This window comes from Nannobrachium achirus (genome assembly GCF_963921795.1).
Source record: "Nannobrachium achirus genome assembly, chromosome: 3".
NCBI classification, from domain to species: Eukaryota; Metazoa; Chordata; class Actinopteri; order Myctophiformes; family Myctophidae; genus Nannobrachium; species Nannobrachium achirus.
Window position 1 is genome coordinate 54,982,524 of NC_137812.1, and position 15,286 is coordinate 54,997,809.

The 15,286-nt window shown below is 44.3% G+C and overlaps 2 protein-coding genes across 2 annotated transcripts in view; one reads left to right on the forward strand and one right to left on the reverse strand.

Moving 5' to 3' along the window:
* Positions 1 to 2,068: 2,068 nt before the first annotated feature.
* Positions 2,069 to 7,191, forward strand: krt98 (keratin 98; the record flags this gene model as incomplete). Its single annotated transcript, XM_080721645.1, has 8 exons — positions 2,069 to 2,440; positions 3,360 to 3,442; positions 3,698 to 3,854; positions 4,995 to 5,156; positions 5,302 to 5,427; positions 6,104 to 6,324; positions 6,770 to 6,780; positions 6,900 to 7,191. 8 exons carry the CDS (start codon positions 2,069 to 2,071, stop codon positions 6,998 to 7,000), a joined length of 1,233 nt encoding a protein of 410 aa, XP_080577771.1. The 3' UTR covers positions 7,001 to 7,191.
* Positions 7,192 to 11,424: 4,233 nt separating this feature from the next.
* Positions 11,425 to 15,286, reverse strand: part of LOC308282324 (keratin, type I cytoskeletal 50 kDa-like) — a gene marked incomplete at both ends in the record, with an annotated part of 25,427 nt that continues 21,565 nt past the window's right edge. The window contains 7 exons of the mRNA XM_080722669.1: positions 11,425 to 11,527; positions 12,157 to 12,374; positions 12,518 to 12,643; positions 12,794 to 12,955; positions 13,158 to 13,314; positions 13,424 to 13,506; positions 14,047 to 14,567. Coding sequence (XP_080578795.1) covers positions 11,425 to 11,527; positions 12,157 to 12,374; positions 12,518 to 12,643; positions 12,794 to 12,955; positions 13,158 to 13,314; positions 13,424 to 13,506; positions 14,047 to 14,567 — 1,370 coding nt within the window. The remainder of the gene's footprint in view (positions 11,528 to 12,156; positions 12,375 to 12,517; positions 12,644 to 12,793; positions 12,956 to 13,157; positions 13,315 to 13,423; positions 13,507 to 14,046; positions 14,568 to 15,286) is intronic.

Consider the following 15,286-nt stretch of genomic DNA (forward strand, 5'->3'; position numbering starts at 1 on the left):
TTTGAGATCCTATTCCAAGTGGATATCACTGCCCTCCAACGTTTTTTTTTTTTTCATTTTTTTCTATTTATTATTATCATATTACATAACATAATGCATACGCGTCACTTAACCTGTACGCTTCAGATTGGTTTTACTAACATATTGTCGAAATAGCAGAATGTTAAATTAGTGCCCAGGAGGTATTACTGGGCTTAACTGACCAGCCAACTGGCCTGACCTTAACCCCATGGATAATCTGTGTTGCATTGTCTAGACGAAGATGAGGGACGCCAGACCCAACCACACAGATGATGGCCTCAATCAACACCTCAGCAGTACCACAGAGTGAACATCTTCATGCCACGCCCCATCGATGACTGTTCAAAAGTATGGTATGCATAACCTTTTAGGTAGTTTAGAGTTCTTTTATTATTTTGTATTACTTTCAATTATAAATCCTTCTTTTGCGTGGTCTTGTGAGATATGGATTTTTGATTAAATATATATTAAGAAAATGAACTTTTACAACTTTTTTGATGGAACCGTATACTCCATTCTGGTAAAATGTTAAAAAAAAATGTCCTGGCTTCAAGTTTGCCAAATTTTGTACTGTAGCTCTCAGAGAGAGTGACTACGTGAGTTTATATGGCTCAACCCCCAGGCAGCCAGGCTTTATTTTTAGTTTGGGGAGTGTAACAATAATAATATATCAATCACCACTTTAGCAGTAAAATATTTTCATACAAGAATCCATTTCATGTATGGGAAGCCTTAGAGATGAGGGAAAAACAATGTTGTGTTTAGTTCTACCTCCGGTATGAGGTATCTTGAATCTTTTTGTCTGTTTGTCACTGCTCTAAAAGGCCTCCTGCTTGAAACAACTTATGTAGACTCTAGAGTAAAACATGCAAATAATGTAATTTGTAAGAAGACAATTTAGAGAATATTAGGCCACAGTTTTATGTAAGGAAATGTAAATGTGATTGTGCAGTGGTTCCCAAACTTTTCAGGCCTGGGACCCCAACTAGTGAAAACAGCAGATCTTCGACTACAAGCTCATAACGCGGCGCTTCGCGCAGTGTTGCGAGCTTGTAGATTGTCTATTTTCACTACTTCTTAATTATATATTTGTTTTAATTGATAGAATTTCTTATTTTTTGTATTCGTCGTAACCCATAAAAATTAGTTTGCGACCCACAAATGGTTCCTGACCCAGTGTTTGGGAACCAGTGGTTTAACTAATAACCTGGGCTATCTTTAGAAATAGCTTTCCCTTAACTGTAAGTTTCACTGGGGCCTGTGCCATTTCTGTCAGGGGTGTGAGCAATTAGTGCGAGTGAATGTTTTACAGACCCGCTGCTCTTAATTAGTTGTTTAAGGTGTGAAGGCTGGAGAGAGCAAGGGGTTCATGTGTGTGTGTGTGTGTGTGTGTGTGTGTGTGTGTGTGTGTGTGTGTGTGTGTGTGTGTGTGTGTGTGTGTGTGTGTGTGTGTGTGTGTGTGTGTGTGTGTGTGTGTGTGTGTCCGTGTACTTCTGCAGTCTGCACACATTTCCAGCCGGCCTCAAAGCCTCCAATTAACACAATGAAGAGGGAGGAGGGGGTTATTCTGGAAATGTCCGGCGTTCCTTCAGAACCAGAGAAATGTTGAAACACAGGTTGCACCTGTAAGTAACCCCCCCCCCTCCCCGTCCACCTACCACACCTCACCGCATCTACATTCTGAAGGTGTGTGTGTGTGTGTGTGTGTGTGTGTGTGTGTGTGTGTGTGTGTGTGTGTGTGTGTGTGTGTGTGTGTGTGTGTGTGTGTGTGTGTGTGTGTGTGTGCACGGGTGTCTCTGTGTGTGTGTGTGTGTGTGTGTGTGTGTGTGTGTGTGTGTGTGTGTGTGTGTGACAGACAGAAGCCACATTCTTCCGCTATCTGCCATCAACGGCACACCACCCTCTTCCGCCCCTCCACCCCAGCCCAGCCCACTTTTTTTGTGTGTGCGTACAAGGTATATAACCTGGGTGGCTGGTGCATGATGCTGTCCACTGCTCATCCAACAGGCTACCTGCTCTTCTCGATCCCGCCAAGATCCTCTCAGCCATGTCTTTCAGCTCCAGATCCTATGGCTCCTACGGCCAGCGTACCCTCAGCGTGTACGGGGGAGCGGGGGGACGTGGGACCCGCATCTCCTCGGCCCAGGCGCCCTCTATGTTCAGCCAACAGACCTCCGGCTCCTACTCCAGCGGAGGCTTCAACCTGGCCGACGGCCTGGACCTCCACGTGGGCGCCAACGAGAAGGCCACCCTGCACAACCTGAACGACCGCCTGGCCATCTACCTGGAGAAGGTGCGCACCCTGGAGAAGGAGAACGAGAAGCTGGACAAGCAGATCAGAGAGTGGTACCAGAATAAGACCGTCATCAGCCACGACTACTCAGCCTACTTCGTCACCATCGAGGACCTCAAGGACAAGGTGTGTGTGCGTGCGTGTGCGTGTGTGTGTGTGTGTGTGTGTGTGTGTGTGTGTGTGTGTGTGTGTGTGTGTGTGTGTGTGTGTGTGTGTGTGTGTGCGTGCGTGCGTGCGTGCGTGCGTGCGTGCGTGCGTGCGTGCGTGTGTGGTAACAAACGGGCACAAATTGTTTATTTTGTATTTTTAAGGTGCTTAAAGTTGACCAGCTTTCATTGACTATGTAGTGCTCAGACATCCTCCTCCACTGGAGTAGTTTGCAGTCTCAGTAGTTTAACCAGTTTGTTTCTAGAGGAGGTGTGGGAAGAGAAGAGACCAGTTATTCTTCTTTATCCTGTTCCTGTTTCTCCTTAATGAACCAATGTTTAAAAAAGGTTTCTACGCCCCAAAACCAAATGGCCAAAGGGGCACTTTGCACACTTTCTTATTTGTTAAAGGAGTACCGGTAGTTCACCCCCAAAATTACTTTTTCTCTATTGATTACTCACGCCATGGAGACGCCATTGAGTTCAATTCAAAATTGTGTTTTTGTTTTTGTCACTCTAATTCTGCAGCTGCTCCAAGTATTCAGTCAGTACTTAATAAATCTGTCACCCTGACCTCATATGTTCCTGTCTCATAGTTGTCATACTAGGCTAGTCTGCATTCCATCTGTGCATGATCAAATATTTGAAAACTCATCCTGTAGACATCAGTGGCTGAGACACTGTGTACCACTGACTGGGGTAGAGTAGAGGAAATTAATTACATTTTGTCAGTCTACCCTGTTTTTTATCCTCTCCTATTCTAGCATTATTAGTAGACCAGACACAGAAAGGACAGGAATCAGGATACTTGTGGTACATACACAGTCAGAGGTCTGAATATCTTCTTGACCAATAATGACTGAAACATTCTTCATCCTTTGCCTTCCTTCTCTCCTCAGATCCGTGTGGCCTCTAGGATCAATGCCAAAACCGTCCTGGACATCGACAACGCCAAACTGGCAGCTGATGACTTCAAGATGAAGTGAGTGACTCTGTGTATTTTGTATGCGTTTGAGGTGTGCGTGCGTGCGTGTTTGTGTGTACTAAAGATACAGAGGCCCATTGGTGTCTACAGTACGCGAGTGCCTCTTTACCCCAATGTGCCGCTTGTGTGGAACTTCACATCTGCATCGGTGTGAAATCATTTGCCCACTCAACCCTTCTTCTGGAGGTGTCATGAAAAAGCCAATGAAATGTGTCACGTCTCTGACAAATGCCATATAAATGTGTTCCCCAGGTATGAGAATGAGATGGCCATGAGGATGGCTGTGGAGGCAGACATCAACGGGCTGAGGAAGGTGCTGGATGACATGAACCTGGCCCGCATGGACTTGGAGAACCAGTATGAGGGCCTGAAGGACGAGCTTATTATGCTCAAGAAGAACCATCAAGAGGTATGCACAAGTGTATTGGTCGGGACCAGGGGGGTCAAGGGGGACCCAGGGGGGGTCCCCAAATTATTTTGGGGGGGTCCCCAGAGGATTAACTTAATGTGCAACATTGTTTTCTCTCTCAACAGTAAACAAAACAACATAAAGTTTGTATCTGAACATTTCTAATGTGACAATTTAAGGACTTTTTAATACCTCTATAATGACAAGTTAAATATTGGTAAAATTGACAAATATTAGAGGCAGAAATTGTGAAAATAGCCGATCTACATGCACGCACACAACACCTCGCAACGCGATCTGCTATTTTCACAATAGAACCAACTGTGTTATACAAAATGTAATGCCTCAACTCTTTGTATGCATTCAACATACATGCCCGTGCACCTCTCTGCTGACAACCCCGACATACAGACCCCCAGGACCACACCCATGTTTTCTATGTGGCATGGTGAAAGTATGTAGTGTGTCTACACATCAGCATGCTGTACTAGGATTAGTCTTTGATCCATAGCTCCGTGGTAAACACCATCCATCTTCCTAAAAAACTATAGAGCAGGTATTCATTGGATGACAGCTATGTCCCCATTTGTCAGGCTTCACTGATGTGCTCTCTTTGTGTGGGTGCTTACCTTTTACACATAGACTTTTGACATTTGGCCTGCCACTTTTGTCAAGGGTGACCTAAATCACCACCTTTACAAGAAACCAGTACACAGCAAAATGAATTAGATTAACTAGACTTAAGGGAACACATAAGGTTTTACCTTGTATGGAGCACAATGGGCAGGAGCAACAATGTCCTTCAGATCAGGAAGTCAGGATTTGTCATGGTTTAATATTGCAGAAACTTCTGACAAACAACCTCTGGCTGAACTCTGCTCATATCACTCTGGGGATTCAATTATGGAGACTGTTTTTATAAAAACAACATTGTCTCTCTTCCCCCCCTCCACACTTCCACATATTATTCTTTTTTCCCATTAGCTCATAGCTGCCCTTGGGTGGCACACGGGTGTCACACACGCACGCGCGCGCACACACGCACGCATACACAGCAACTTGTATTGCGTTTTTTTGCAGTGGTGGTACTTTCAATAAGCAACAGTTTAATCGAGGGTTTTTGCCCTTTGCCCCTTGCAGGAGCTGATCATGATGAGGAGTCAGATGCAAGGCCAGGTGAACGTGGAGGTGGACGCCTCTCCCTCCATGGACCTGAACCAGACCATGTCTGAGATCAGAGAGCACTACGAAGGAGCCATCGCCAAGAACCGCAGGGAACTGGAGTCCTGGTATCAGACCAAGGTATTACAGGCCTATTATGTTTTAGAGAGATCTAAAATAATACAATTTTTGTAAATGTTGAAATATATTTCTACTGAACTCTGTGATGCAACTCTTGCCGGATTCAATTTGTAATATTGTGGGTGTTGTTTCATTGCATTTTCAGATCGCAGCCGTGGAGAAGGACGTGACTGTCACCTCTACCACTCTGGTTGAGACTCGTACAGAGATGAAGGAGTTGAAGAGCACCCTCCAGAGGCTTCAGATTGAACTGCAGTCACACCTAAGCATGGTATGTCCATGAAGAGGAAAACACTATACTCTCCCTACTACAACTATACTGCTTGTTGCATCACTAACATTACTGGTACCAGTATTGTGTAGATCATAATTTATTCATTTTTATTTAATTTACTTCATACCACTACTAGGACTACTAACTTCTAAAGGGTCTTCAACGTGTTCAGGCCAAGGACCCCTTAGTTGAGAAAAAGATGAAGCAAGGACCCCCACAACTTTCACTTTGTACTTAGTCTGCTCTTTCCCCCCTCTACACCAAACGTTTTTGCCGAAAATAGCCACAATGCCTCGCAGCGCGAGGCGTTGTGAGCTTGTAGATCTGCTATTTGTGGCTACAGTTCTCAAATATGGACGCTATAGGATTCAAGTGGTTAATATAAAAAAGGAGAAAAAAGTTTCTATCACACAAAGATTTGGAGGTCCCCCTGTAGTAACTCTGAGGACCCCCTTTAGGGGTCCCGGACCCCCTGTTGAAGACCCTTGTTCTAAACAATTATAATACTAGGCTATTAGATAATAATAGACAATAAAGATTAATTGTGGTTTAGTTCAGTTTGTGAACTATTAGTCACATTGTGATTTGACAAAATCGATTGATTGATTGATCGATCGATAGTTTTAGTTGACTTTCATTAAGTGATCCTCCATCACCCCCCCTCCGCCAACAGAAAGCATCACTGGAAGAGACGCTGATGGAGACGCAGTCCCGCTATGCCAACCAGCTGGCAGGGCTCCAGGCCATGGTGACCAGCATGGAGGCGCAGATGTCACAGCTCCACGCCAACATCGCCACCACCAAGCAGGAGTACGACATGTTGCTGGACCTCAAGACACGGCTGGAGAGGGAGATTGCAGAGTACAGGAGGCTGCTGGACGGAGAAGATGAAAGGTGAGGAGGCAGCAGGGCAGGGGTGGAGCTTAGAGGTCAGAGCAGAGAGATAGAAAGAGAAAGTGAGAGAGAGTGAGAGTGATATGAGAAAGAAAAAGAACAATGAGTTGCTAAAGTGAGGGAGTACATCTCAGTTCAAGCGATAGGATTGATTGGTTATTTTATTAGACAACAATGGAGAACAGTACAAGTATAGTCGATACAATAAAAAATGTTGTACAGTACAAGTACAGTTAAACACCCTGCCTAAAAGGAGCATCCCAAATAAATCCTTTAACGGTATTTTTTACGTCGAAAGTCCTTGGAATTCAATTCATGGACATAACAAATAGCAAACAACTAGTCTCTGAGTTCTAATTATCTTGTTAAAATGTGAAAGTGAAATGAAAAAACGAATTAATGAATACTAACTTCATGTTTTGCTTCTTTTCCCCCTCATCAACAGCACAAAGCAAGGTAAGCCACATTTTTACCTCTGAATATTCCCCAAGAACGTTCTAACATTAGTACATTAGTCAGGTTTATATTTATATTCCTGAAATGCTCATTTGTTGTTTTTATGTGTTGTTTTGTAGTGGTTACCAAGACGATCACCGTGGTACAGACGGTTGTGGATGGAAGGGTGGTGGAGAGCAGCCAGACAGTGGACGTGGATGTGGATGAGGTCTCAGACTAAATCCATGACATCATCAATAATCCCCACTGAGCATTTATCTAAAGGCTAATACTGGGTTTAACTTGTCTAAAAGTGAAAGTTCTTTAGACGGCTAGGCTTAGATTAGATCGTCGTTGTCGGGTAAAAACCTTGTATGTCCAAATACCGTTCGTTTTGTATTTACCATTTAGAAAATGATTTAGACTAGTGAAAACAGGCGATCTACAAGCACACAACGCCTCGCACCGCGAGGCGTTGTGTGCTTGTAGATCTGCTGTTTTCACTACTTTTGTGCGACGGCCTTGTATGATGAAGCAGGGCTTTACTTTGGGAAAGAACGTACACATTTTAAACTTGGAGATACGAGGTTTCTGCCCGACAGTGACGAGATGTTGATTAGCTGTTTTTTAAGTGTCTAGATATAGACTGTCTATATAGCTGTTTAAATAACATTGTTTCAACGTCTAGGCAGAGCATAGCTGTCTAAAAAACTTCCACTTTTGGACCAGTTATAATCCAGTTTTAGACAGATGTCTAATAGCTGACTATGGCTCACTGGGTCAATAAAGATGATGAAAATGAATCAGACCATACTGTGTGATGTTAACTCCTTTATGAACCTGTTCTATAATGGACTGACAGGCAGTGGTGGAAAAACTACCTGAAAGCCACACTTGATTAACAGTAGATCTATCAATTAATCAACATTATTTGTGTAGACTCAGAGGTCCATTAAAAAACAAAAACAAAAAAAACACTATACATACAAAAAGAACACCCCTAAAACATAAAAAAAAACTTCAGCTATAACAAGAGACAATCATAACAGTATATCGGTCTACAAAAAGTAGACCGATGCATAGAGATAGCTCATGGCCTCACGAAGAATACCACTGGTGTAAAAATCTAAAGTAAAAGTATATAACTGCTGTTAAAAAGTCTGACAAAAACGCATTTCCAGACTTTTTTCTTGCTCTCTCTCCAAACTTTTATGAAGTGTAGTATGGTACCATCTTACAGATGGAAGTGTTCAATAATAGTGTTCAAATTAAAGTGTGCCCTGCCAGGCCTGGTTGCCTACCCAGGGCTGTGTCAGTCATGGGGTGCAGCAGTTTTCGAATGGGGAAATCTCGCTCTTTCGAACGACCTTCATTTCGACAAAGGAGCGTCGGGAGGGTTAGCGACTCACCCCACGGAGGTTAGGGTTAGGGTAAGGGTTAGAGTTGGGTGTCGAACGGATGACACGTAGTAACAGCGAAACGCTCCCTTTTCGAATTACCGGTATGCTCAGTGGTTCCCAAACCTTTTAGTTTGAGATCCAAAAGAGAAATGTGAAAATAGCTGATGTGCATGCTCACTGAAAAAAGAGATATTTACTTGCGACACATAACAAATGTTTTAGTGGCCAGCGCCCTTTTTCACACAAGTGGACCTTACATTTGTGCCAAATTTCATCCTTGTATCACAACCTGCTCCACTAAGGTGGTGGCTTGAAAAAAATGTCGCCATCTTGGATTTTTGAGTGGCCAGCGCCTTTTTCCATAAGAGTGGGTGGCCCTTACAGAGTAATTATGCCAAATGTCATGCTTGTATTTGTATCACAAAGTGAACGATTCTTATGACATTTTCCATTAGCTGCTGTACTATGCTCAGCAGTCTGATGGTAGAATCTGTTCATGAACGTGGTGGTGTTGCCTTTGATACTGCGATAGACCTCCTTGCCTGCCTGGCCACGGTCGTTGTACTGGATTAAACAGATTGTGGCTGGGGTGGGTGGTGCTTGTCGATATCAAAAAATGTGTTTAGCAGAAATCAGCCTCCTGGTGGCGCTATAACAGGTGGATCTGAAAAATTCAGAGCATACAGTATGTTGCCCAGGGAGGGTGCATGACCGGAGGTCACTGCCACGCCTTTAGCCTGGCGGAGACAATAAACACATGTACGGTGTGTATTTATTTGTCTAGTTCCTAAATATTTTCCTCTATAAATTCGGTACACCTTATCTCTGTAGTCAAGAAGACATAGGTCTAACTGTTTTGCATAAAATGTCACAAATCGCCACAGGCGTGAATCAAAACAGCATCCCGGTTTCGACAATGGAACAAGGGGGGAGCGCTTGTTTTCGGTGGAGATGACGGAGGCACGCCAGCGTTATATTATAAACACAATCTGATCTAAAGTATCATGACATAGGCTATTTATTATAATCACTAATTCACCATGAAGTGTCTTTAATTATAATTAAAGTAAAAATAGTCAAATAACAAACAAGGACAAATTGTTCTGCCCACAACCTTAAAATGCCTAAACTACTGTAAATGTAGGGTTACTATGGACAGAATAGTAAATCTTCAGCCCCCCGAATTTCGTCACCTCCGCGCGGTCCAGGGGAACACAATGGAGCGCTCTCTACCTCCGGTTCAGCCAATCACAAGCTTCCACTGCTGATACTGGGATGCTGTTTTGATACACGCTCAACACAGCCATCGATTGTGAACTTGTGAAACTTTGCATGCACACTCACAAGGCCACAGTAGGCAACATCAGCCTCATGGTGGCGCTACAATAGCCCACTTAATGTTTGGGCAATGAGTCTTGAACCTAGTTCTCCCCTAGATTCTCACTCTCCATATACTCTAGGCCCAGGATGTGCCATTTACTGTAGCTTTTTCTTCAAAACACACTTTTTGCTACTATTATATAGACTTTGGCCAAAACTCACACAAACTGGAACACATTATCTCTGCGGTTATGTGAAAAATGTAACTCAAACATCTTGATGTGATCAAAGTTTTCGGGCCCTGGGTAGGCTCTCCAGAAGTACACTTTTCTAGTTTGACACATACATTACACTGTCTTCTTCTGTTTTGAAGATGTACCATTAATATGGAATTAAGTCACTTAAAGGGATAGTTCACCCAAAATATATTTTCTTTTTTTCTATTGAGACTTGATTTCATGGATATCTTTTTGTTTTTGTTGCATTCCTAAGCCTAATAATTTGATGACTAGTGGTTCCATATGTAGACACAAAGAGCCTGCTTTTGTTCCCTATGGAGAGTCTCCTCAAATTATTTTCTTAGGAATCCAACAAAAACTAAGTCTCCATGGGGAGAGTAATCGATTGTAAAAAAATAAATGGGATAAACTATCCCTTTAAGTACTTTAGCTAGTTTGTCTAGAGTCTAGACATATCTGAAGTGTTCGTGCCATGGACATGTGAGTCCTCTGTCTAAATTATAGGCAGTAAAATAATAATGTGGCTGGCAATTTGATTTATGTTAACCCCTGGCTGTTATGAAACAAGTTACTGTAAATGAATGTGAGAGAATAATTCAGTGATACAAATCACTGTGACACCTTTGGCTTCATGAAACCCCTTTGTTGGACTGATGCCATTATGTTTATGTGAGATTGAGCCTACTCAAGCAGAGCAAATCAAATCAGCTCCATTCACATGAACCACAGGATTAATCTGTGGAAGGTTTGCTGAAATTAATGCAGAGCAAATGGTAAAATAAACACTTTTTCCAAACTTTGATAATGGAATTTTCCTCCTCCACCTTCCACTGCACTGGTTTCTAACAGTATGGTTATTGTGAGTTTAATATGGTCAGATTCGCCCAACATGTCAGGCTACTCTGCTGGACTAATGTATAATGTAAAATAAAGTGCTACTCATGTAAACCCAGAGGCAGAGCATCACTGACCAACCTGCTGTACTGAGGCAGGACAGAACCTGAGCTACACATTCTAAATCAGCCTGAATCCAGACTGATTCGCTGCGTTCAGTGGACTATACTGTATATCTGCAGAACGGAGCGTGTATATATATATATATATATATATATATATATATATATATACTGTATATATATATACTGTATATATATATACTGTATACCTGCAGAACGGAGCGTATATATATATTATATATATATATATATAGGCCTATATATATATATATACTGTGTATATATATATACTGTGTATATATATATACTGTGTATATATATACTGTATATCAGTCTTGATCCCAAGTCTAAATAACGCTGAGGTTCTTGTAGCTCATGTGACTTATATCTACCCCGTCCCCCAACCCCAACCCAGTCCCCCCGCCCACCATTATTTACTGCATCATTTTCTGATTACATTAACTTGAAACAGATCATATCATGAACTTTAAACTTCATCATAAACCTTTAGATTGTGTGTGTGTGTGTGTGCGTGTGTATGTCGCTGTGGTATGCGATGTGAGTCATCATGGACAAAGACAAAGATGGGGACAAGATGGGTGATGTCATTAAAACTGCTGACACTTTATTGCTTTCACATGGGTGCATGTGTGTTCACAGTGTGGGGTGCAGATGTCATTGCACTTGGTCTCCTGGCCTCTCTGGGGTGGGGTGGGGGGGGTTCATGCTCCCTGTGCCGCGTGCCACAGCTCAGTCTGTGGAGCTGGTGGTGGTGCTGGAAGAGGACAATACCTTGCCGTCCTCCACTTCCTGGGTGACGATGACCACCTTCTGGGTTCTGGTGGTGCTGGAGCTGGAACTGGAGATACCACCGTTGTAGCTACCGCTGTAGTGAAATAGGGGGGGGCGGGGGATAGTGTCAAATTTGTACCTAACCTATGACAGGGTGATTAAACTCAAAGAACGTCACAAAGTTGTCAAAACACTGCTTTTTAATCATAACTGAGATGTTGTGACATTCTGAATTGTTGTTTAAAGTTTCAGGTCTCAGACTTTACAGTTAAGCCTGTTTCTGCTTCATCAGATGACAGTGAACTTTGGCCTAAAATAGCAGATCTGAGCTTGTAGATCGGCTATTATTTTTTTGGTAAAAAAAGAGCAGACCAGGTCCCGAGTGATACAAAGTATTGACAATTTAAGTGATTAAATGTCTGTAAAAACACATTGACACGAATCCAACATCGACTGATGACAGTTCTCTGTTTCATCTGTCTCTCAGCCAGGGGGTCCCTGCCTTAAATCACTCGGCATGCAACACTGTCATGTGGTGAAGAATTAATTAGATTTGACTTTTTCCTGTCATTTTAACCCCTTCCTATCCCACCTTCCATTCATCCCTCTCGATTTTGTCTTCCTTTCCTCCTCCCTCTCTCCCTTTGCCCTTTACATCCCTCTATCGGCTCTCCACCACTCCTTCCATACCTGCCCTCTCCATCCAGCAGTCTCCTGTACTCTGCGATCTCCATCTCCAGCCTGGTCTTGATGTCCAGCAGCTGTCTGTAATCTTGTCCCTGGCGTTCCATGTCGTTGCGGAGCTGCACTAGCTGTCCCTCCATGCTGGTTACCTGATTCTGGAGCCCTTGGAGCTGCATGCCGTAGCGGCCTTCAGTGTCTGCCAGTGTGCCCTCCATGGACGCTTTCTGGTGGTGCAGAGTAAAACAAGAGGAGAGTTAAGAGATAGGAGAGAGCTAACTTTTTCTCTTTTTGACATTGTTTCACTTCCTTGTATTAGTGCCAGTGCAGCTATCCCATTGTCATTCAATATGAATTGTCTGAGTCTAACCATGCTGAGCTGTGACTGCAGTTCAATCTCCAGGCCTTGTAGTGTGCGACGGATTTCAGACACTTCTGACTTGGAGGACTGGAGGACCTCTGTGCTGACAGCCACCTCCTTGCCGATTTCTTCTACCTGTGAAGAAAACATGGGTGAATTTCAGTATAACCAGGCCGTGGCCTAACAGCATAACTGCATGTGTATCCTCTGGATTATGCACATTGCAAATCTTTGGCCACCCTTGACCATCCTCATGATAGGATCTTCCCCTAGTTTCCCCTGTACCTTGGACTGGTGCCATTGCTCCAGCTGTTTCTGGTTCTTGATGGCCGCATTCTCATACTGTTCCCTGATCTCAGCCATGACCAAGGCCAGATCTTGTTGTGGAGAAGCATCCACCTCAACGTTGACCTGACCACTCATCTGAGCCCTCAGAGCTAACAGCTCCTATTGAAAAAACAGAACAGTGTTTGGTCAGTTATGGGATATGTTGGTGTTGTATAACATACAGTTTGGACATTTCAAGCTCATTAAAAGAACAGCAGAGAAAGACTTCTATTCCCATGACATTCTCTAACACTGTAATGAAGCAACCACTGAGACCCTACAGTGACACTAATTTGGCTTGGGTTCTGTTTTCTGCACCCACCTCCTCATGGTTCTTCTTGAGGAAGATGAGCTCCTCCCTCAGGCCCTCGATCTGCATCTCCAGGTCTGACCTGGCAAGGGTCAGCTCGTCCAGCAGCCTCTTCAGCCCAGCGATGTCTGCCTCCACTGACTGGCGCATGGCCAGCTCATTCTCATACCTGGGAAGAGAAACTAGTCAGGAACCTGCAGCTAAACAATCAGTGCAAAACCTCCAACACACCAAGGCCTGTTCAGTGCTCATCCCTCCAGGAGGATTCAGATGCTTACTTGGATCTGAAGTCGTCTGCAGCCAGTTTAGCGTTATCGATGGCCAGATAAATGCCTGCATTGCCGGTGGTGGCATCCTGAATCTGATGAAGAAATGGAAAAATGGTGTACTTGTTTAAGAAAGCAGGCAGAACCCTTCCCTAATGAGATATACTAAATTATACAGTAATTGTTTCACACTGTAAAGTGACAGTCATTACTGACCACAGTGCCAGCTATACTTCACACTCATATAGCACCTTTCACAATCACTCACAGGTTGCCTAGAGTGCAATGCAACATATTTACATTATGCATAACGCACACTCTTAGTGCAGTAAGTTGTTCTGCATACTATTTAAAAGAGCTACAGTGTGAGTCATCACATGTAAAGGTCACATACCGGTATACAGTAATACAGTATATAAAATATGCAGTTCACAATGGAGTATTCACATTTAGCATTAATGAATGCAGGATAAATTGACAGAAGACCCTGCATGCTTTGAAGTAATCATTGGCACATAATAAATGGTCAAATTGCATTCTGCCATAGAATACTTGCCAAGACTTTGCAAAGCAAATGATACCATATCAGTCACACCCAGTTCAGGTGTTATGATTTAGATTGTGTGATGTCATACCTTTCCCTGCAAGTCTTCGATGGTTACTTGGAAGGCTGAGTTGTCGCGGGCACTGGGTCCAGTCTTACTCTCCAGGAACTGCCTGATCTTCAGCTCCAGCTCTCCGTTGGCCTTCTCCAGGGTGCGCACCTTGTCCAGGTAGGACTCCAGGCGGTGGTTGAGGTTCTGCATGGTGGCCTTCTCGTTGGCACCAACGTGGAGGTCCACGCCCCCGTCAGCCATACCGAAGCCACCAAAGCCACCACCTCCGCCTCCACCTCCACCCATACCCATACCCCCGCCCAAGCCAAAGCGTCCACCTCCTGCAGAGCTGCTGGAGGAGGAGGTGGAGATGCGTGTCCCGTAGCCTCCTGAACCCCCGTACACACTACTGGCACGGCCGGCCGTGATGCGGCCTCCGCCTCCGCCGCCACCCATGGACATGCGAGAGCCGCCACTCATGCTGCTGCCCAGCCGAATGGAGCTACCGCCGCCGGAGCTGTGCATGTAGGACATAGACATTGTTGAGGCTTTTGCTGCTGCTGCAGGGTGTGAGACACAGAGAGAGAGAGGGAGGAAGGAGCTCTGGTTCTGGCCCTTCTGTCCTGGAGACGTGCACAACACTGCCTCTGTTGCCCTTTTATACATGCAACAAGGTAGGTGGTGGTGGTGGTGGGGAGAGGCGAGGGGAGGAGAGGGGAGGATGAAGGAGATGATGGGAGGAGAGATACAGTAGGCTGGTGTGATGCTTACAGAGGTAGAGAGGCCCACAAGGGAGGAGGGGTGGTTTCCAGAGTGTTGTGGAGCTGTTCAAGAGGCAGGTGGAGGGGTGGGTGGATGAGGGAGAGGTGGAGTATAGAAGGACAGGGTAGGGCGCTTCAGGGCGAAGTGGTGAGAAGGGTGGGGCAGCGGGCAGGAGGAGTTGGTTGTGTGTGTGTATGTATGTGTGTGTGTGTGTGGGGGGGGGGGGGGGGTTAGAAGGGGGAGAGGAGATGGGGGAGGAGAGAAGGATGGATATTTATTTGTAATTGGGGCACGGCTCCTCCACCCAGGCACCCACTTCACTGCCTCACATTCAGAGGTGGAGTGAAAGGAATTGAGAAAGTGTGCATATTGGGGAAATACAGTAGATAACTTCACCAAGAGTTGTTTGAATACTTTATTAGACAGAAATAGTATGCCTTAAATGGCCCCTCAACACTAAACTAAAGATAGTTTACACTTTCTTTATACTCTCACACCCCTCGCATCACTTTGAAAG